The sequence below is a fragment of the Anomaloglossus baeobatrachus genome, chromosome 2 (genome assembly GCF_048569485.1).
Source record: "Anomaloglossus baeobatrachus isolate aAnoBae1 chromosome 2, aAnoBae1.hap1, whole genome shotgun sequence".
Classification (NCBI taxonomy): Eukaryota; Metazoa; Chordata; class Amphibia; order Anura; family Aromobatidae; genus Anomaloglossus; species Anomaloglossus baeobatrachus.
This window is the reverse complement of record NC_134354.1, coordinates 325,685,360-325,706,514: the sequence shown is the minus strand read 5'-3', so window position 1 is coordinate 325,706,514 and position 21,155 is coordinate 325,685,360. Positions and strand designations below refer to the sequence as shown.

Sequence of the window (21,155 nt, the reverse complement as noted above, 5' to 3'; positions counted from 1 at the left end):
TACTCCTCCTATTATACTCCTCCTATTATACTCCTCTCTGAGGGGTTTGCAGCATGGGGGATGGAGCACGATGGGGAGTGCAGCATGGGGGATGGAGCACGATGGGGGGTGCAGCATGGGGGGTGGACCACGATGGGGGGGTGCAGCATGGGGGGGGTGGACCACGATGGGGGGGTGCCCAGAATGGGGGGATGAAACACGATGGGGGGTGTGCAGCATGGGGGATGGAGCACGATGGGGGGTGCAGCATGGGGGTTGGACCACGATGGGGGGTGCCCAGAATGGGGGGATGAAACACGATGGGGGGTGCACAGCATGGGGGATGGAGCACGATGGGGGGTGCATAGCATGGGGGATGGAGCACGATGGGGGGGTGCAGCATGGGGGATGGAGCACGATGGGGGGTGCAGCATGGGGGGTGGACCACGATGGGGGGGTGCAGCATGGGGGGGTGGACCACGATGGGGGGGTGCCCAGAATGGGGGGATGAAACACGATGGGGGGTGTGCAGCATGGGGGATGGAGCACGATGGGGGGTGCAGCATGGGGGTTGGACCACGATGGGGGGTGCCCAGAATGAGGGGATGAAACACGATGGGGGGTGCACAGCATGGGGGATGGAGCACGATGGGGAGTGCAGCATGGGGGATGGAGCACGATGGGGGGGTGCAGCGTGGGGGATGGAGCACGATGGGGGGGTGCCTAGAATGGGGGGATGAAAAACGATGGGGGGTGCGCAGCATGGGGGATAGAGCACGATAGGGGGTGCGCAGAATGGGGGATGGAGCACGATGGGGGGTGCGTAGCATGGGGGATGAAGCACGATGGGGGGTGCATAGCATGGGCGATGGAGCACGATGGAGGGTGCATAGCATGGGGGATGGAGCACGATGGGGAGTGCAGCATGGGGGATGGAGCATGATGGGGGGTGCAGCATGGGGGATGGAGCACGATGGGGGGTGCAGCGTGGGGGATGGAGCACGATGGGGGGTGCCCAGAATGGGGGGATGGAGCACGATGGGGGTGCCCAGAATGGGGGGATGAAACACGATGGGGGCTGCGCAGCATGGGGGATGGAGAACGATGGGGGGTGCGCAGCATGGGGGATGGAGCACGATGGGGGGTGCGCAGCATGGGGGATGGAGCACGATGGGGGGTGCACAGCAAGGCGGATGGAGCACGATGGGGGGTCTGCAGCATGGGGGATGGAACACGATGGGGGGTGCGCAGCATGGGGGATGGAGCACGATGGGGGGTGCGCAGCACGGGGGATGGAACACGATGGGGGGTGCGCAGCATGGGGGATGGAGCACGATGGGGGTGCACACCTCCCCCCAAAACACACACACACCGCCACGCACGCACCGCACAACACACCACACACACACTGGGAACCACAAACACCGCCCTACACAGACACCCACACACACAGACAACGCTGCACACACACACAACACCCAACACACAAACACCGCGGCACACACAAATATACGCACATACCGCACAACACACACACTGCACAAAACATACCTCCCCCAAAACACACACACGCACTCCACACCCACACAAACCGCGCAACACACACAGCACCACACACACACAACGCTACAGCCACACAGCGCTCCACAAACAACGCAACACACAAACAACACCGCTCTCACCCTCCGCCACACCCAGACAACACCCAGAACATTTACAGCGCACTACACAAACACTTGGCAACTACACACAACAACATCTATATATATAACAAAAATCATACATTAACTACACAATACGTAAATTCTAGAATACCCGATGCGTAGAATCGGGCCACCTTCTAGTGGTTAATAACCACGTTGAAAATGGTTTTGAGCAGTGTGAGGGGTGCAGTTTTTAGAATGGTGCCACTTTTGGGTACTTTGTCACCATCCCCCTCAAAGTCACTTCAAATGTGATGTGGTCCCTAAAAAATGGTTTTGTAAATTTGTTGGAAAAAATAAAAATTGTTGATAAACTTTTAACCTTTCTAACCTCCTAACAAAAAAAAAAAGTTTAATAAATTGTGCAGATATAAAGTGGACATGTGGGAAACGTTATTTATTACCTATTTTGTGTGACATAACGCTCTGGTTAAAAGGGCATGAAAATTAAAAAGTTTGAAAATTGTAACATTTTCAATATTTCGCTAAATTTCCGATATTTTCATTATTAAATGCCAAAAATATTGTCATTAATTTACCACTATCATGAAGTACAAGAAGTTACAAAAAAATACTAAAAATAATAATAAATAATATAATATTTATTCATTTATATAGCACTGTTAATTCCACAGCGCTTAACATCCAATGGCAACACTGTCCCCATTGGGGCTCACAATCTAAGTTCCCTATGAGTATGTTTTTGGAGTGGAAACTGACAGCCAGATTGGTTTGTCAGTCTCTGCAAGGAGAAAAGTTTTCCCATTAGACCTTCTCATTCAGCCAGATCAGATCTCATACTTTGCACTGTCGAGGAACAATCATCTCGAAATACTGTGTCTGGAAATTGAGGTACTGATCTGGCATAAATCCTTGGTCATATGAAAAGGCTCATTAAAGGGCCACTTTTGACTTTTAGGATTGCTACTTCCAGTAGGTGGCCCTAGAGTTAAGGCCGGTTTACATGCAACGACATCGCTAAAGATATGTCGTTGGGGTCAAGGAATTCGTGATGCACATCCGGCCTCGTTAGCGACGTCTTTGCGTGTGACACGCAGGAGCGACCGTTAACGAGCGATAATACTCACCATATCGTTGCTCGTTGACACGCAGCTCTATTCCCAAATATCGTTGCTGCTGGAGGTACGATGTTGTTCGTCGTTCCTGAGGCATCACACATCGCTATGTGTGACACCGCAGAAACGAGGAACCACAACGTACCTGCGGCCGCACACAATGAGGAAGGAAGAAGGTGGGCGGGATGTTCGTCCCGCTCATCTCCGCAACTCCGCTCCTATTGGGCGGCCGCTTAGTGACGTCGCTATGACGCCAAACGAACCGCCCCCCTTAGAAAGGAGACGGTTCGCCGGTCACAGCGACATCGCTAGGTAGGTAAGTAGTGTGACTGTTCCTAGTGATGTTGTACGCCACGGGCAGCGTTTTGCCCGTGACGCACAACCGATGGGGGCGGGCACGCACGCTAGCGAGATCGCAGCATGTAAAGCGGCCTTTAGTCTCCTTCGTCCTGGAAGAGACAATTTAATTCAGTGTCTTATCCATTTCTCCTGAAGACAACGTTCCCAGTGATCAGATGTTTCAGCTGCCTTTGATTCAGCCTGTCTCATCAGTTTCCTTTCAGTCGGGGATTCGTGTTGTTTTCTTGTCTTACCGTCTGAGCCAGTTTTACTTTCTTAGCTTTTGGATTAACTTGCCCAATAGCTGGTAATTTTTTGGGTGGCATTCTAAAAAACAGTCCCTAGTATTATGACCTATAGTAATCACCTCAAACTGATCAGAGATTTAATAGGTAAATTTGTGTCCTGAAGGATCTCAAATCTCAGTGATGAAAACTGCCTCCCAGTCAGACTGTCTTCGTTGTTCATAGCAACGAATCAGAGCTCAGCTTTCACTTTACCTCAGCAGCTTCAATGCTGAAAACTGGACTCTGGTTGCTATAGGCAACTAGAATGATCTTACTTGTGAGGCAATTTTTAAAAATGAAGCCCCAGTTAGTTCTGCAGTAGCTGTGGGCAACCAAAATGATCTTACCATGAGACAATTCTCATAAATGAGGCCACAATTACTTACGCACTGGTTGTTGGCATCTGGTGCTATAGTTACAGACTCCTGAGGAAGTTATCAGGTTGCCTGACCTTAGCGATTATATGGTTGCAGCTCTTTTAAGAGAAAAAATTGGGAGCTGTTGCTTTAATTCTTTAAGACCCTGTAAAATTGGTTTTGCATTCAGACACCCATGTTCTCATTTATTTTTATACAGCCTAAATTTGGAGGGCCAAATATCGTGAAGGAAGGGGTGTGAGGAGAAAGATATTTTGAGTTTTAACGTTCGCTGTATTTCTAGTCTGGTGTTAAAGACAGCTGTGCAAAATTTCACTCAAAATCGGGTGAAAACTGTGGTTTTGAATTGAACGTGCTACGACACACATTAGGCCTTGTTCAGGTGGCCATATTTATAAAGTGAGACTTAGCCAGGATGCTGTGCTGCTACTGTGGTATGTGAGCGATGAAGAGTCTAAGGCTATGTGCCCATGGGACTTTGTACCTGTGGATATATCCGCAGGTACGTTCGCAGGTTTCCCGCAGCTGCTCCCCGGAAATCGCAGCTGTTCATAGCTGCGGTAGTACAGCAAAATACCTGCGGACATTCATGCGGTTTATCTGCGGAAGTCCCGGCCCTATCTCCATAGTGGAGGGCCGGGACTTTCGCAGGTATTTAACCATAAATAATTGACATGCAATTACGTGCGGCTGCGGGACATCCGCAGCATGTTCCGCAGCCGTACATTCCGCAGCATGAACACAGCCCTCCCCATGTCCCATAGGATAACAAGGGGAGTGTCTGTACTTGCTAAAACCTGCGGATTTATCTAAAAAATCCAGATAAATCCGCAGGTTTTTCGCGGCAAAATCCACGGGAATCACCTTCTTGACTGGTAAGCGAGTCTGTAGAAGACCCTTTGTATGGATAATGGGGTCGGAAGCTGATAAATCCTTCCTGCCATCTGTAAACCCTGTTGCGTTCGTAATCTTCTGCGTCACGTGTAAACTTCTGTCTTTTCTTATGCTCAGTCTCTTGTCGATGGGTCTCCAGGATACCTTTAACACGATTTTTTAGTTCCTCAAATTCTTCACGGGATGAATTTAGAGCCTGCAACTGGGTTTCAATGGCTGAAATCTTCTCCTGTGTTGTATTAATATTCTGTTGAAGAAATTCCACCGTCAATGTCATCAGATCGAATGAACACTTGTTGTTGTCTGTTCAAACTTCTTCCTATATTCTTAATTATCGCTGAAAATGGTGGGCCTAAGAGAGACCCTTAGGCCCCTCGGGATCCGTTGTGCCCTTAAATATTCAGTCAAGGTTGCGCAATGTAACTCAAGATTTATTAAATGCAGAGATTCCTTCTCGTACTCACGCCCCCTCGTTTCCTTTGGCGGTACCTTAAGAAAGTCCCCAGAAATCCGGGTATTGGCCAAAATGCGTTGTTCCTGATCATAGAAGAAAACGTTGCTGGTCATAATCACTTAGTGGCGTGCACTTATAATGGAGAAGATGCTTGTAGAAGGATAAGGCACAGCCAATATAGTGGAGGTATATTGAGGTGCACTTGTTGGTTTACAAACCGTAAGTCAATCAAATAGGTACAAGGCACTCTCAAGGGTTAATTTTCATAAATTTATTCCAAAAGTCTAAAACATGTGACGTTTCAGCCACTAGGTGGCCTTCATCAGACAACTGAAATAAACAATAATTTACAAAAATTACTCAAATGAGCTAAATAAACAGAATATAAAGCAATCAGCTTAGATGTAAAAAACTAAAAGGAAAAAAAAGGAAAGAACATTTCATCAAAGAGAAATAAAAAGACATAATGTATGACTTCGCAGCAAAAATGATTGTGTCCATCACAAAGGAAGGAGGTATATAAACACCAATACATGGATGTGGGGGGAGGGGAGGGAAAAGAAAGTTATAATAGGAAGAGCATATGATACTGCAGAGTTACCAGGATAGATATACTGCATATAAGAAACAGCGTTCAGTCAGTGAAAGAGTTAAAGCCACCTCACCTGGTATCATAAACTGGCCAAAATTGGAGTGTCAAGGCAGCGGTGTCCACCGCTATGCTGCGTGCACTAAGTGTCAGGGCACCATGTTTAAATAGCCCCTTTAGCCAATAGGAGCAAAAAAGTGGAGGCAGAACTATAAAAGCATGCAATGTGCATGCTAGAGGCTGACAGCGTGACTGACCACGAGGGAAGCCAATGAGAGGTGAGAGGTGTGCCTGATAGGACACACGGCGTCACTGCTGCAGGAGCCAACCAGAGGTGAGGGTGTGTGCTGAACTGAGTCACTAGCGTCCCTGGTAACCAAGGAGAGTCTGGAGCAAGTGTGCTAGTGGAAATGAGGAACTTAGAGATAAGGTGAAAGTACCACTGAAGGAGCTAGTGGAGAAGTGATTAACACTTTGTGTGCAGTGTCCAGGGCATGCTGAAATATGCAGATTGTAGGATACATGTATAAGAGAGTAGCATATGGGCATGATTATGCACAAAGAAGTAGAAAGTGTACAGGAAGAGAACAAAAAGGGGAAAAAGGGAAAAAAAGGGGGGGGAGGGGGAGGGTGGGATTACCTTTAACATAATATTAATACTAACAATGCAGTGAAGGATATATAATAAAAGGCACAAAGACAGGATCCGCAGAAGTGAATGAAGGGGTGCACATCGCAAATCAAATGGAATCATGAGCGTTTCTGCTGAAAAAAGAATATCACCATTAGTGAATCAATAAATCAAATGCATATACATTTTTTATACAAGGATTAAAACAAAAAATCATTCATTTCACAAAAATGCCTGTAAATCATAATCTCTGTTGAGCCCCTTTGGTGATAGAGTTTTAAGCTCGTGGATCCAAAATGCCTCATATTTTTGAAGCATTGATTTAATATTTCCACCCCTGCGCGGGGTAAACACCTGTTCGATTATCATGAATTTTAATTGAGAGATATTGTGTCCTACAGTATTGAAATGATATGGAAGTGGCAATATGTTCTCCTTACACCTAATAGTCGACTTGTGCTTAGAGACTCTATCCTTGATACGTTGTGTAGTCTCACCTATGTAAAATAGGCCACATGGACATATGATAACATATATTACATTGGTACTGTCACACGTGAAACATTCCTTGGCACTATATCTTTTGCCCGAATGTGGATGAAAAAAGGAATCGCCCTTCTGGACATTACTACACTGTGGACAATGCAAGCATGGGTATGTGCCGACTTTAGGCGTCCCTAGGAACCTCTGCCTTAGGATGGACTTAGCTGAGCCAACATCTGCTCTAACCAGGTGGTCCTTTAGATTATTTGCTCTCCTGAAACAAGGAAGAAATTTATTCTGGAATTCAAAAATATTAGGATATCCATTGCTTAAGAGATGCCAGTGTTTACGAATTGTCCCGTGCAGTTTGTACATGAAAGGGTGATATGTATGTACGAATGGAATGCGGCCAGAATTATCATGAGTGCTGGGTAATGTCTGTCGAGCGCTTTCTAATACACTCTGTGGATAACCACGTTCAGCAAATTTAATATGCATCTCATCAAGTCTTTTCTCCAGTGTCCTCGGATCAGATACGATCCTCCTAACCCGTCCAAATTGAGAAGTTGGTACGGATTTTTTTGTAGCTGTGGGATGGTGACTGGTATAATGAAGTAGAGTATTACGGTCTGTAGGTTTAATATATAAATCTGATGTTAAAAGACCGGATGAATCTTTCAGAATATACGTGTCCAAGAAATTGATTTTTTCCTTATCAAACTGTATGGTGAAATGAAGTGAAGGCCAAGCATTGTTAATGTCAGTAGTAAATTCCTGCAAGGACTCGAATGGCCCCGTCCATATGCAAAAAATGTCATCGATAAAGCGCTGCCATAAAGGGCAATGTAAAATGAATAACGGATGTCGGTATAAAACGGTTTCTTCGAAATCTGACATAAAACAATTTGCATACGGCGGGGCTACATTCGAGCCCATTGCGGTCCCTTGCGTCTGCAAAAAGAATGTATCTTGGAACTAGAAAAATTTTTCCTTTAAAACCAGATTTAACAAGTCCAGACAGAGATCCACTACTGGAGAAGGAATAGATGCCGTATTGGTCAAAAGTTTACGAATAGCCTCAATGCCTTTGTCATGGGGGATATTAGTGTAAAGGCTCTCTACATCATATGTAACCAAGTAAGCAGATGGTAGTGTATGACCAGTACGTTTAATGGTATTTAAGAAATCAGAAGTGTCTAGGATGAATGCCCTAGTATCCTTAATGAGTGGCGTAATTATCTTCTCCAGAAATCTGGATAATGGGGCTAATAGCGAATCACTTGAAGCTACTATCGGTCTACCAGGTGGTCTAGATAGGTGTTTATGGATTTTCGGTAGTATATACATTACAGGAGTGATGGGGTTATTGTTGGAAAGGAACTCGTGTTTTTTGATCGATAGTGCCTATAGTAAGATGTCTAGTTAAAGTATCATTGATCTTCCTAGATAGCCCAGATGTAGGATCTCTAGAAAGCATTTTATATACTGTCTCATCACTTAATAATCGTTTAATTTCTCCAACGTAATAACACGTATCCATGATAACCACCGCCCCACCTTTATCGGCTGGTTTAATCGTCAAGTCTTTGTCATCCAGCAAGCTGTGGAGCGCCTGTCTCTCGATAGGCGACAGATTGCTGCGAAGATGTATCCTTCCTTGTTCAGCATCATTCCGTAACTTCTCAAAGTCCTTTTGTATAAAGTCAATAAAGGCTTCCAAAGGAGGTGATCCCTTTGGAGGCCTAAAAGTGCTCTTCTTTTTGAGGCCTAGATCAGCTGCTGTCAACAGTGCCAGCCTAGGACGCTCACCTGGATCTGGAATAATGGGTCGGTCAAAATGGGTCTTAAGTCTAAGGCTCCGATAGAACCTGTTAAGTTCCATTTCCAGTTGAAAAGAGTTAAACTTGGCCGTTGGACAGAAGGACAAGCCTTTCTGTAACAATTGAAGCTGGGCTGGACCAATTAATTTAGATGAAATATTCACAACAGTGGATTCATTACCTTGGACCGAGTTGATCTGGACATCCCCACGCCTTCTGCGTCCGCCCCTCCTCGTCTTCCTCCTCTCTGCTGTCCTCTGGGACCTAAAAAAGAACTGGAGGTTTGAGGGCCACGCGGTCCCCTGGAATCGCCTTCTTGACTGGTAAGCGAGTCTGTAGAAGACCCTTTGTATGGATAACGGGGTCGGAAGCGGATAAATCCTTCCTGCCATCTGTAAACCCTGTTGCGTTCGTAATCTTCTGCGTCACGTGTAAACTTCGGTCTTTTCTTATGCTCAGTCTCTTGCCGATGGGTCTCCAGGATACCTTTAACATGATTTTTTAGTTCCTCAAATTCTTCACGGGATGAATTTAGAGCCTGCAACTGGGTTTCAATGGCTGAAATCTTCTCCTGTGTTGTATTAATATTCTGTTGAAGAAATTCCACCGTCAATGTCATCAGATCGAATGAACACTTGTTAAGGATCTGTTCAAACTTCTTCCTATATTCTTAATTATCGCTGAAAATGGTAAGCCTAAGAGAGACCCTTAGGCCCCTCGGGATCCGTTGTGCCCTTAAATATTCAGTCAAGGTTGCGCAATGTAACTCAAGATTTATTAAATGCAGAGATTCCTTCTCGTACTCACGCCCCCTCGTTTCCTTTGGCGGTACCTTAAGAAAGTCCCCAGAAATCCGGGTATTGGCCAAAATGCGTTGTTCCTGATCATAGAAGAAAACGTTGCTGGTCATAATCACTTAGTGGCGTGCACTTATAATGGAGAAGATGCTTGTAGAAGGATAAGGCACAGCCAATATAGTGGAGGTATATTGAGGTGCACTTGTTGGTTTCCAAACCGTAAGTCAATCAAATAGGTACAAGGCACTCTCAAGGGTTAATTTTCATAAATTTATTCGAAAAGTCTAAAACATGTGACGTTTCAGCCACTAGGTGGCCTTCATCAGACAACTGAAATAAACAATAATTTACAAAAATTACTCAACTGAGCTAAATAAACAGAATATAAAGCAATCAGCTTAGATGTAAAAAACTAAAGGAAAAAAAAGGAAAGAACATTTCATCAAAGAGAAATAAAAAGACATAATGTATGACTTAGCAGCAAAAATGATTGTGTCCATCACAAAGGAAGGAGGTATATAAACACCAATACATGGATGTGGGGGGAGGGGAGGGAAAAGAAAGTTATAATAGGAAGAGCATATGATACTGCAGAGTTACCAAGTGTCAGGGCACCATGTTTAACCCCTTAACGACCCATGACGTACTGGGTACGTCATGGATCGTGTGCCGGTAAGCCCCGCCCACTGCCGCCGCCGGCGATCCGCGCACATATCAGCTGTTATCAACAGCTGACATGTGTGCCTGCTAGCCGCGGGTGGAATCGCTTCCACCCGCGGCCATTAACCCCTTACATTTCGCTGCCAAAATCTTGGCAGCGATATGTATATGGGCGCCGCCATGACAGTCACTTACCCCGCCCCCACCGGAAGTCACGTAACATGATTACGTGACTTTCGGCGGTTGCCATGGTAGCACAGGGTCATGTGATGACGCCTGTAGCTAACATGACTCACTTCCTCTCAATGCCAGAATACAGCCGGCATTGAAAGTGAAGCAGCAAATCTGCAGTTCTCAGCTCTGTAGCTAAGATCTGCAGATAGTGCAAAGCGATCGGATTGCTGATCGCTATAGCCCCCTAGGGGGACTATTAAAATAAAAAAAAAAGTTTTAAAAAATTAAAAAAAAATAAAAAAACCCTAAAAGTTCAAATCACCCCCCTTTCACCCCATTGAAAATTAAAGGGTTAAAAAAAAAAAAAATACACACATATTTGGTATCGCCACATTCAGAAATGCCCGATCTATCAAAATATAAAATCAATGAATCTGATCAGTAAACGGCGTAGCGGCAACAAAATTCCAAACGCCAAAATTACGTTTTTTGGTCGCCGCAAATTTTGCGCAAAATGCAATAACAGGCGATCAAAACGTAGCATCTGCGCAAAAATTATACCGTTAAAAACGTCAGGTCGAGACGCAAAAAATAAGCCATCACTGAGCCCCAGATCCTGAAAAATGAGAACGCTACGAGTTTTGGAAAATGGCGCAAAACGTGCGCCACGTTTTTTGGACAAGCTTGTGAATTTTTTTTAACCCCTTAGATCCAAGTAAACCTATACATGTTTGGTGTCTACAAACTCGCACCGACCTGAGGCATCACATAGATACCTCAGTTTTACCATATAGTGAACACAGTGAATAAAATATCCCAAAAACTATTGTACGATCACACTTTTTTTTGCAATTTTTCCGCACTTAGAATTTTTTTGCCCTTTTCCAGTACACTATATGGTAAAACTTATGATTTCATTTAAAGGTACAACTCGTCCCGCAAAAAACAAGCCCTCATATGGCAAGATTGATGGAAAAATAAAAAAGTTACGCCTCTCGGAAGAAGGGGAGCAAAAAACAAAAACGGAAAGTGCCCGGGGGCTAAAGGGGTTAAATAGCCCCTTTAGCCAATAGGAGCAAAAAAGGGGAGAGTAGCATATGGGCATGATTATGCAGAAAGAAGTAGAAAGTGTACAGGAAGAGAAAAAAAAGGGGAAAAAGGGAAAAAAAAGGGGGGGGGGAGGGTGGGATTACTTTTAACATAATATTAATACTAACTTTTTTTTCTCTTCCTGTACACTTTCTACTTCTTTGTGCATAATCATGCCCATATGCTACTCTCTTATACATGTATCCTACAATCTGCATATTTCAGCATGTTAATCACTTCTCCACTAGCTCCTTCAGTGGTACTTTCACCTTATCTCTAAGTTCCTCATTTCCACTAGCACACTTGCTCCAGACTCTCCTTGGTTACCAGGGACGCTAGTGACTCAGTTCAGCACACACCCTCACCTCTGGTTGGCTCCTGCAGCAGTGACGCCGTGTGTCCTATCAGGCACACCTCTCACCTCTCATTGGCTTCCCTCGTGGTCAGTCACGCTGCCAGCCTCTAGCATGCACATTGCATGCTTTTATAGTTCTGCCTCCACTTTTTTGCTCCTATTGGCTAAAGGGGCTATTTAAACATGGTGCCCTGACACTTAGTGCACGCAGCATAGCGGTGGACACCGCTGCCTTGTGTGAGGTAAATCCTGGGATATGAAGAGGAATTATGACTAGAAGTCATAATTGCTCTCATCACTCCCTGGCAGTGCCCCCCCCCTCCCTTCTTGTTCTCAAATGTCCAGCATCTGTGAAGGTGTCACATCCCACTTACACCTCCAACAGCCATCTCCTCTGATATGGAGATGAGATGATGTGAGGACAATGGACCCAGGATGACTCCCTGCCGTCACCCTGTAACAAGAGTTGTATCTCATTAGCAAGGCTTGGAAGTAGCCAGACAGAACGACTCCAGTAAAAAATGGTTCATATCTCGCAAGCCATATCTCCGATAAATATGGCAACCATAAAAATGGTGTTTGCGCAGGCGGACGATGCTGGCACACCTTTTTTATGGAAGGGGGAGCTTGGGAAATACCCCAGGCGTGATATCAGCCATATGGGAACTCGTAGACAGGTCATGAGTCCCCTCGTTCTGTAGCTAAATTCATAACTGTCACAATGAGAGCATTGGCGTCTGCCTACGACGCTCCCAGGCAAAGTTATGGCCAATATCCCCTTTGCTGGATAATTCTGATCCATGCAGGGGGAGTGGCAGTGCTTCCCTGTGAGGTCACTAAGGTAGGAGGGGACCTGGATCTGCCCAGGTTGATAACCCTACTTCGGCCATTTTCCAGTGTTCTTCTGCTCGGGGGCCTGGTTGGGAAAGACCTGTGAGAGAGTTCCTGGAAACCTGGTCTACAGCGCCCCCCTGTGGCCAGACGCAACAAGGTAACTGCTGGAACTGTGTATGCCTGTTTGTAACCCATGCTTTGATTGTAACTGTACTCTGACATAACTGTATATTCTGTAGATTCCCTATTGTATATATTGTAGTTTCTAGTGTGCTTTAGGCGATTAAATTATATAATTAATCTTGGGCTGTTCTGTTATCTCGATCTTGAATCCCACGTCTGTGTGTTCGGCTAATAGTTACCGTGAAGCGGTTGGTGGCAGCGAGTTGTGCCAAGGATTATTGTGGGGAGGCCAGTGAGATTCGGGAAGATATTATATATTCCGCCCGCGGAGGTCGGGGGAATATATACCCTCCTCTCACCGGGGACCCTTCAATAATCGGCATAAGTAGTATAGCGGCCTCCTTGCTTATTGTCGGGCAATTCCATAATTGGCCTGACTATAAGAGGGGCGCTAGAGAGCGCGTCACGTGCTCTGTCTGTCGGTCGGGAGGTATAAAGGAGGGGTGACCCCCCCTTGCTACCCCCCGATTGTGACGTACTGGTAGCCAGCGCGGGGGATTTCTGAGTGACCCCCCGGTGGTTTGTGACACCTTGACACTCCAATTTTGGCCAGTTTATGATACCAGGGGAGGTGGCTTTAACTCTTTCACTGACTGAACGCTGTTTCTTATATGCAGTATATCTATCCTGGTAACTCTGCAGTATCATATGCTCTTCCTATTATAACTTTCTTTTCCCTCCCCTCCCCCCACATCCATGTATTGGTGTTTATATACCTCCTTCCTTTGTGATGGACACAATCATTTTTGCTGCTAAGTCATACATTATGTCTTTTTATTTCTCTTTGATGAAATGTTCTTTCCTTTTTTTTCCTTTAGTTTTTTACATCTAAGCTGATTGCTTTATATTCTGTTTATTTAGCTCATTTGAGTAATTTTTGTAAATTTGTAAATTATTGTTTATTTCAGTTGTCTGATGAAGGCCACCTAGTGGCTGAAACGTCACGTTTTAGACTTTTGGAAGAAATTTATGAAAATTAACCCTTGAGAGTGCCTTGTACCTATTTGATTGACTTATGGTTTGGAAATCAACAAGTGCACCTCAATATACCTCCACTATATTGGCTGTGCCTTATCCTTCTACAAGCATAAGTGGAAAAGAGATTCTGAAAAAGACCCAGGTCAATTTGATACCAGATATTTCAAGATCGGTGATCCCTGTGCCAGGTTTTCGAAAAGTCCCCCACAGTATGTGTGTTACAATTCTTAAAAAAGAATGCCACATGGATTGCAAAGGAATGACAATACAAATAAAAATCAGACAATTTTTTATATACTAAGGTGAACTTAGCTTTAAAAATGTAGCCTGTCTAGCAATATCACACACTTTTAAATATTTAGGTATGCAAGTGAAAATATCTCAGATTGAGTCGCTTAATGACGAAGGATGTACTGGTACGTCCTTGGCCATGTCTGTCCCGTTACCGCAAGGCCACAGTAATCCCTGCACATGTCTGCTAATCTAATCAGCAAATATGGGACGCTAACAGGCATGGGTGGATCGGAGATCCAGCCCACCTTCTAACCCCTCAGATCGTGACATTCCTTGCCACCACTGGCGACCCTGTGATGTGATCACAGTGCGCTAATGGGTTGCCATGACAAGGTGGGGTCAGATAATGACCCCTATCGCTGCCCTGACACTTCCTGTGAATGCCGGCAGAGCATCAGAGCGATGCTGGTCAGTAGAAAAAAGTAAAAAGTTTAAAGAAAAAAAGTATCGCAGAGTTCGAAAAAAGCCCAATCCACCAAAATATAAAATCAATTAATCTGATCGATACATGGTGTAGCAAAAAAAAAAAAAAAATTCCAAACGTCAAAATGACATTTTTTTTGGTCGCTGCAACATTGCATTAAAATGCAATAACAGGCAATCAAAACTTTTCATCTACACAAAAATGGTATAATTAAAAACACCAGCTCCAGATTCAAAAAATAAGCCGTCACTGAGCCTCAGATCCCTAAAATTGAGAATGCTACGGGTCTCGGAAAATGGTGACAAAGCGTTTTGTTTTTTTTTTTTTACGTTAAAAAAACCCCCAAAAAAACAACTAAAACTATACTTTTTGATGTCTATGAACTCACACTGACCTGAGGAATTATAATGCCAGGTAAGTTTCGATACCCTGTAGACTGTGAGCCCTTGCGAGCAGGGTCCTCTCTCCTCCTGTACCAGTCTGTTTTTGTAATGTTCATGATTGTTGTACTTGTTTTTATGTATAGCCTTTTCACTTGTAACGCGCCATGGAATAAATAGCGCTATAACAATAAATAATAATACCCCCAATTTTGCGCCACTTTCGCTTATGTGGTCAAGACTACTGTTAGTTACTCTGGGATCTGGAGGCATCATTGGGGCTGGCTAGACCTATGGCTCTCCTCAGGTGTCCAGATTAATGTAGAACAATTATGTGTATAGAGTTGAGGTTGTGATTCTACAGTCAAAGATTGCAAGGCTGCCCGATGTAGAGTTTCCATACAAAATATGGCTAAAGTTGGACATATTCAGAGCTATATAGAGGATCACTGATGAAGACATTTTTTTTATATAAGTCTTGGGACTCTACCTATGGACTTGCTGGCAGTATCAACAGAATCGATGTCACTGTTTAAGAATACACTGTATGTAAAAATGTTATATAGGTCATTTGTTGTATAATACGTTTTCAATTAAAATGACCTGATAATAAAAAAAAAACGTAGCCTGTCACGTTGCACAGGCAGTTTGATCTTTGCACAGAACATTAAAGAAGGAGAAGCAGAAAATAATATATAGATTTGAGGCAAAAGATGATGTGCAGCTTGTGTTTTATTAATTGAAATTCCATGTGTGGGCGGTACTACTCAGTAATTGTATGACTGCATGCACAGATAGATGTCAAAGAAGACTGTCAATCACAATTAGGCTGGTTTCAGACGTCCGTGTTTTAGGTGCGTGTGAGATCAGTTTTTAACATGGATACCACACGTACCCATGTTTTTATATGCTGTTACTCACACGTCCGTGTTGTAACACGGACAGTGTGGACACGCACACGTCCGTTTTTTCTCCGGTAGCACGGGTGTCACACGGATTGCACACTGATGTGATCCATGTGACATCAGTGTGACACAGGGAAAACACGGGTCTTTTTAATAAAAATATTTTCTATAATTTACCTCTCTCAAGCGATGCTGTCTCCGGCTCTGCTGCCTCCCGCTCATTATACTTACTGAATATCCAGTGCCATGTGGAGCTGGAAGCTGGAGCATCGCGGCGACTTCAGTGCCGGGGACCGCATCGCTGGGTGAGTATACAGCAGAGTGTGTGTGTGTGTGTGTCTGTGTTCAGTGTATACATGCATGTGCATTGTGTGTGTGTGTATGTGCTCGGTGTATCCATGTGTGTCTGCTATGTGTATATATGTGCTCAGTGTATACGTGCGTGTAGTGAGAACCTGGAATCCAAAGCATCGCCGGGACAGCAACGGGGACTCATCACAGTTCCTAATGAACTCTGATGAACCCATGAAGCTGTAGTGCGGGTGTCATTACGATGTCATCAGAGTTCATTGAGAACTCCAATGACCTCCTGGAAGAATACTCACCTGTCCCCATGGTGCTGTCCTTGCCGGTGCTGTACCCAGCGCTGCTGCTCCAGCTTCCAGGTCCTGAGTGCGGTGACTAATCAATGAATATAATGAGCGGCGGACAGGAGCCGAAGAAAGCAGGTAAATATGGAAAATCTTTTTATTTCACAGACCCGGTACCTGTCACATGTATGCAAACACGGATGTCACACGCGTGACACACGTATGACCATAACCATGCATGTGACTTGTACCTGATTAAACACAGACAAACCAGCCTCACAGAGTGACTGCAGACTTTCATCCCAAACCTGAACAAACCCCTCTAAATCTAGTGGGCACTGGAGGCACAATGTTGAGAATTTTCATGGATATTGCAGAAAAAGTCACACAACATAACTGGTTATATATTTTTCTTATATATATATATATATATATATATATATATATATATATATATATATAAAAAATAAATATATATATATATATATATATATATATATAAAAATAATAATTTACAACAAACATTAATCTTAGGTTTGTTCTGAACATTTAGAAAATTTTAACATCAAGCATTCAAAAATAGAATGTAGAACATAGAGGATCATTAATGTTTGTGTCTGCTCAGTCAACCCTACTACCATAGAAAACAGCCATCCACAACTCTTGGCATGATCATTGTGATATTGCACTGGAGCTGTACTTACTCGAAGGTTGTGTTGCCATTTTTAATGTCACTGCTGGACTACAACTCTGCACAAGAGGTTTAATATTAGTGTAGAAATTTAAATTGAATCCAACCAGGCTTTATTTCCACTCGAATAATATTACTGGGGGCTGAGTTACAAATATAAAAGCTTTAGAACTGGTGATCATAAGTCTAAAGTTTCTTCTGCTACTGTTTTTTTTGCTTCTTCAACATATTTCTCCTGAAAAGCCAGTGTTCTGGAGTGTGGGTTAAGGTTCATTTTATTTTAATGAGACACAGAAAAACTGACACAACCGTACAACCCCACAGACTCTGGCCAAATTAGAGGTTACACAAAACCAAAAAATATATAGCCAGAGGACACAAATAAATGTTCAAGTACAAAATATTTATTAAAGAAAAAAAAATTAAAAATCGTAAAGGGCATGGAGAAAAGTAATGAAAAAAAAGTGCCAAAATAAGTGCCACAAAGCTCATCAAGGTACTTATAAACAAATAACAAAAATTGATAATAACTGTGGGTGATCAGGTACAATGTGAACCACAATAAAACTACCAGAGAATATTTGTCCCGAAACTGGGTATATTCAATATATTCCTATAGGTGAAAAATATATATAATATATATATATATATGACATACACACAAATACACTAGCTGTAGTACCGGGGCGTTGCTCGGGATAGTCTCTCTCTCGGTCTCTCTCCCAGTCTCTGTCTGTGTGTCGCTGTCTGTCTGTGTCTTTCTTTGTCTGTCTGTTTCTATCTCTCTGTCTGTATTTGTATCAGTCTGTCTCCATCTGTGTGTGTGTGTGTGTGTGTGTCTGTCTCTTTCCAGGTCTGTCTCTTTCTCCGGCTGTCTCCTTCTCTGGCTGTCTCTTTCCAGGTCTGTCTCTTTCTCCGGCTGTCTCCTTCTCTGGCTGTCTCTTTCCAGGTCTGTCTCTTTGCCTGGCTGTCTCTTTCTAGGGCTGTCTTTGTCCGGCTGTCGCTTTCCAGGGCTCTCTCTTTCCAGGGCTGTCTCTTTCCAGGGCTGTCTCTTTGCCCATCTGGTTCTTTCTCCATCTGTCGCTTTCCAGGTCTATCTCTTTACTCGGCTGTCTCTTTCTAGGTCTGTCTCTTTCCAGGGCTGTCTCTTTCCACATCTGTCTCTTTCTAGGGCTGTCTCTTTGTTCATCTGTCTCTTTCCAGGGCTGTCTCTTTGTCAGTCTGTTTCTTTGTCAGTCTGTCTCTTTCTAGGGCTGTCTCTTTCCAGGGCTGTCTGTTTGCCCGGTTGTCTGTTTCCAGGCTGTCTCTTTGTCCGTCTGTCTCTTTGTCCGTCTGTCTCTTTCCAGGGCTCTTTGCCCGGCTGTCTTTCTAGGGCTGTCTCTTTGCCCGTCTGTCTCTGTCAGTCTCTCTGTCTTTTTCCACGTCTGTCTGTCTTTTTCTGTCTCCCCACAGACATATTACCTCACACATAAGCTTCTTATACTAACAGTTTATATTTGTTCCTATAGCAACCACTGACAGTTGCTATTAATAGCCTGTAGCTTCCACCTCCATTCAGTTTAATGGAGGCAGGATTTTTGAGAGTAACTGTAAAACTGTGCAAAATTTCATGATTGTAAATGCGACAATGCAAATTACTTTAGCGGACATTCGGACATACATACACAGCTTTATATATTAGATAGATCTCAAATGGGTTACATAAAGAATAGGCCCACAATTCACTCAAATGATCCAAAAAATCTCATATTGTATAACTTACATGGCACAAAATACAGTCATCACAAAACATAAACCCAGAAATCCCACAATGGGGGTAAAATACCTGTCGCCATATGAGCACTGCTGAGCCACACTACACAACACAGTGTGGCTCAGCAGTGGTCATATGGCGACAGGTATTTTCCCCCATTGTGGGATTTCTGGGTTTATGTTTTGTGATACCTGTATTTTGTACCATGTAAGTTATACAATAGCAGATTTTTTTTGGCTCATTTGAGTTAATTATGGGTCCTTTTCTTTATGTAACCCATTTGAGATACCGTATTATATATTTCACCTATAGAAACATATTGATTATACCCAGTTTGGGGACAATCTCTGGTAGTTTATTGTGGTTCATAGATCACCCACAGTTATTATCAATTTTTGCTATCTGCTTATAAGTACCTTGCTGAGCTTTGTGGCGCTTATTTCATTACTTTTCTCCTTGCCTTTTACGATTTTAAAAACATTTTTCTTATTAATAAATATTTTGTACATGAACATTTATTTGTTCTGGCTATATATTTTTTTTGTTTTGTTTGACTCATTAGCCTGGTTCCATTAATGAATTGGAGATGAATTATTGTGATATATATGTACCTCCTTTTGGCAACACGTTTTGGTAATTACAAATTAGAGGTTATTGGAACAGCGCCACAGAATCTGATACACGAACATGACACATGAACACACCACACGATATGAAACACTATGGGATAACCTCAAATCATGTGTTCTCTCCAAAACTACCGTTCCTAAAGCTAAAAGGAAAAAAAATCTAAAAAAAAAATAAAATATGAGAAGAAAAATGTAAATTTAATACAAAACAAAAGGTCCAGCTAAAGCAAACAGATTCTTCTTTATTATAATGATGTTCATATACATAGCATTATTTAATGCAGTAAGCGCCATATGCGAGTACGCATCCACACGTTTTGAGTGTAGTCACACTCTTAATCATGATTAAGAGCAGGACTACACTCAACACTCAAATGCGTGCGCGCATATTGCACTTATTGCATTACATAATGCCATGTATTTAAACCGCTGGATGGCAGATAATGCTCCCAATCTGTTTACCAGCACCATCCTTCCACATGGTCCAGTTTAAAGGGAACCTGTCACCAGGTTTTTAACCTATAAGCTGTGGCTACCACCACGGAGCTCTTATATACAGCATGTATATAACTGTGTACAACATGAAAAACACTTTATAATACTCACCTAAACCGGTCGCTGCGGTGGATGTGGCTCAGATGGTCGTCTTCATCCTCCGGTGCCGGCGCCGCCTCTTTCAGTCATCTTTGTCACCGCCTCTGTCATCCTTCTGAAAGCGTGGTGCATGACGCGTCCGACGTCATCCACACTCGCCGGCTTTCAGGTCCTGAGCAGGCGCACTTTGATCTGCCCTGAGCAGGGAAGATCAAAGTACTGTAGTGCGCATGCGCAGGACCGGCGCGTGTGTATGACGTAGACACGTCATGCACCGCGGCTTCAGAAGGAGGCCAAAGATGGCCGAAAGAGGCGGCACCAGAGAACAAAGATGCCCATCTGAGCCACATCCACCGCAGCGACCGGTTTAGGTAAGTATTATTAAGTGTTTTTTTTATGTTCTACACTGAGGCCTGGGCTCTTAAATACAGCATGTTAGAATGCTGTATATACAGTCATATGAAAAAGTTTGGGCACCCCTTTTAATGTTAACCTTTTTTCTTTATAACAATTTGGGTTTTTGCAACAGCTATTTCAGTTTCATATATCTAATAACTGATGGACTGAGTAATATTTCTGGATTGAAATGGTTTATTGTACTAACAGAAAATGTGCAATCCGCATTTAAACAAAATTTGACCGGTGCAAAAGTATGGGCACCCTTATCAATTTCTTGATTTGAACACTCCTAACTACTTTTTATTGACTTACTAAAGCTCTAAATTGGTTTTGTAACCTCATTGAGCTTTGAACTTCATAGGCAGGTGTATCCAATCATGAGAAAAGGTATTTAAGGTGGCCACTTGCAAGTTGTTCTCCTATTTGAATCTCCTATGAAGAGTGGCATCATGGGCTCCTCAAAACAACTCTCAAATGATCTGAAAACAAAGATTATTCAACATAGTTGTTCATGGGAAGGATACAAAAAGTTGTCTCAGAGATTTAAACTGTCAGTTTCCACTGTGAGGAACATAGTAAGGAAATGGAAGAAACACAGGCACATTTCTTGTTAAGCCCAGAAGTGGCAGGCCAAGAAAAATATCAGAAAGGCAGAGAAGAAGAATGGTGAGAACAGTCAAAGACAATCCACAAACCACCTCCAAAGACATGCATCATCATCTTGCTGCAGATGGTGTCAATGTGCATCGGTCAACAATACACGGAAAAGCTGTATGGGAGAGTGATGCGAAAGA

The 21,155-nt window shown here is 43.5% G+C and overlaps 1 protein-coding gene across 2 annotated transcripts in view; it reads right to left on the bottom strand.

The window, feature by feature from the left end:
* GPN2 (GPN-loop GTPase 2) overlaps positions 1–21,155 on the bottom strand; it is a 160,513-nt gene that overhangs the window by 32,470 nt on the left and 106,888 nt on the right. The window contains exon 5 of one of the 2 annotated variants that reach the window (XM_075335908.1): positions 15,515–17,237. The exons of the other annotated variant lie outside the window; for it this stretch is intronic. Coding sequence (XP_075192023.1) covers positions 17,165–17,237 — 73 coding nt within the window. The 3' untranslated portion in view covers positions 15,515–17,164. Of the gene's footprint in view, positions 1–15,514; positions 17,238–21,155 lie in introns of those variants that run through there. 2 annotated transcript variants of the gene reach the window in all.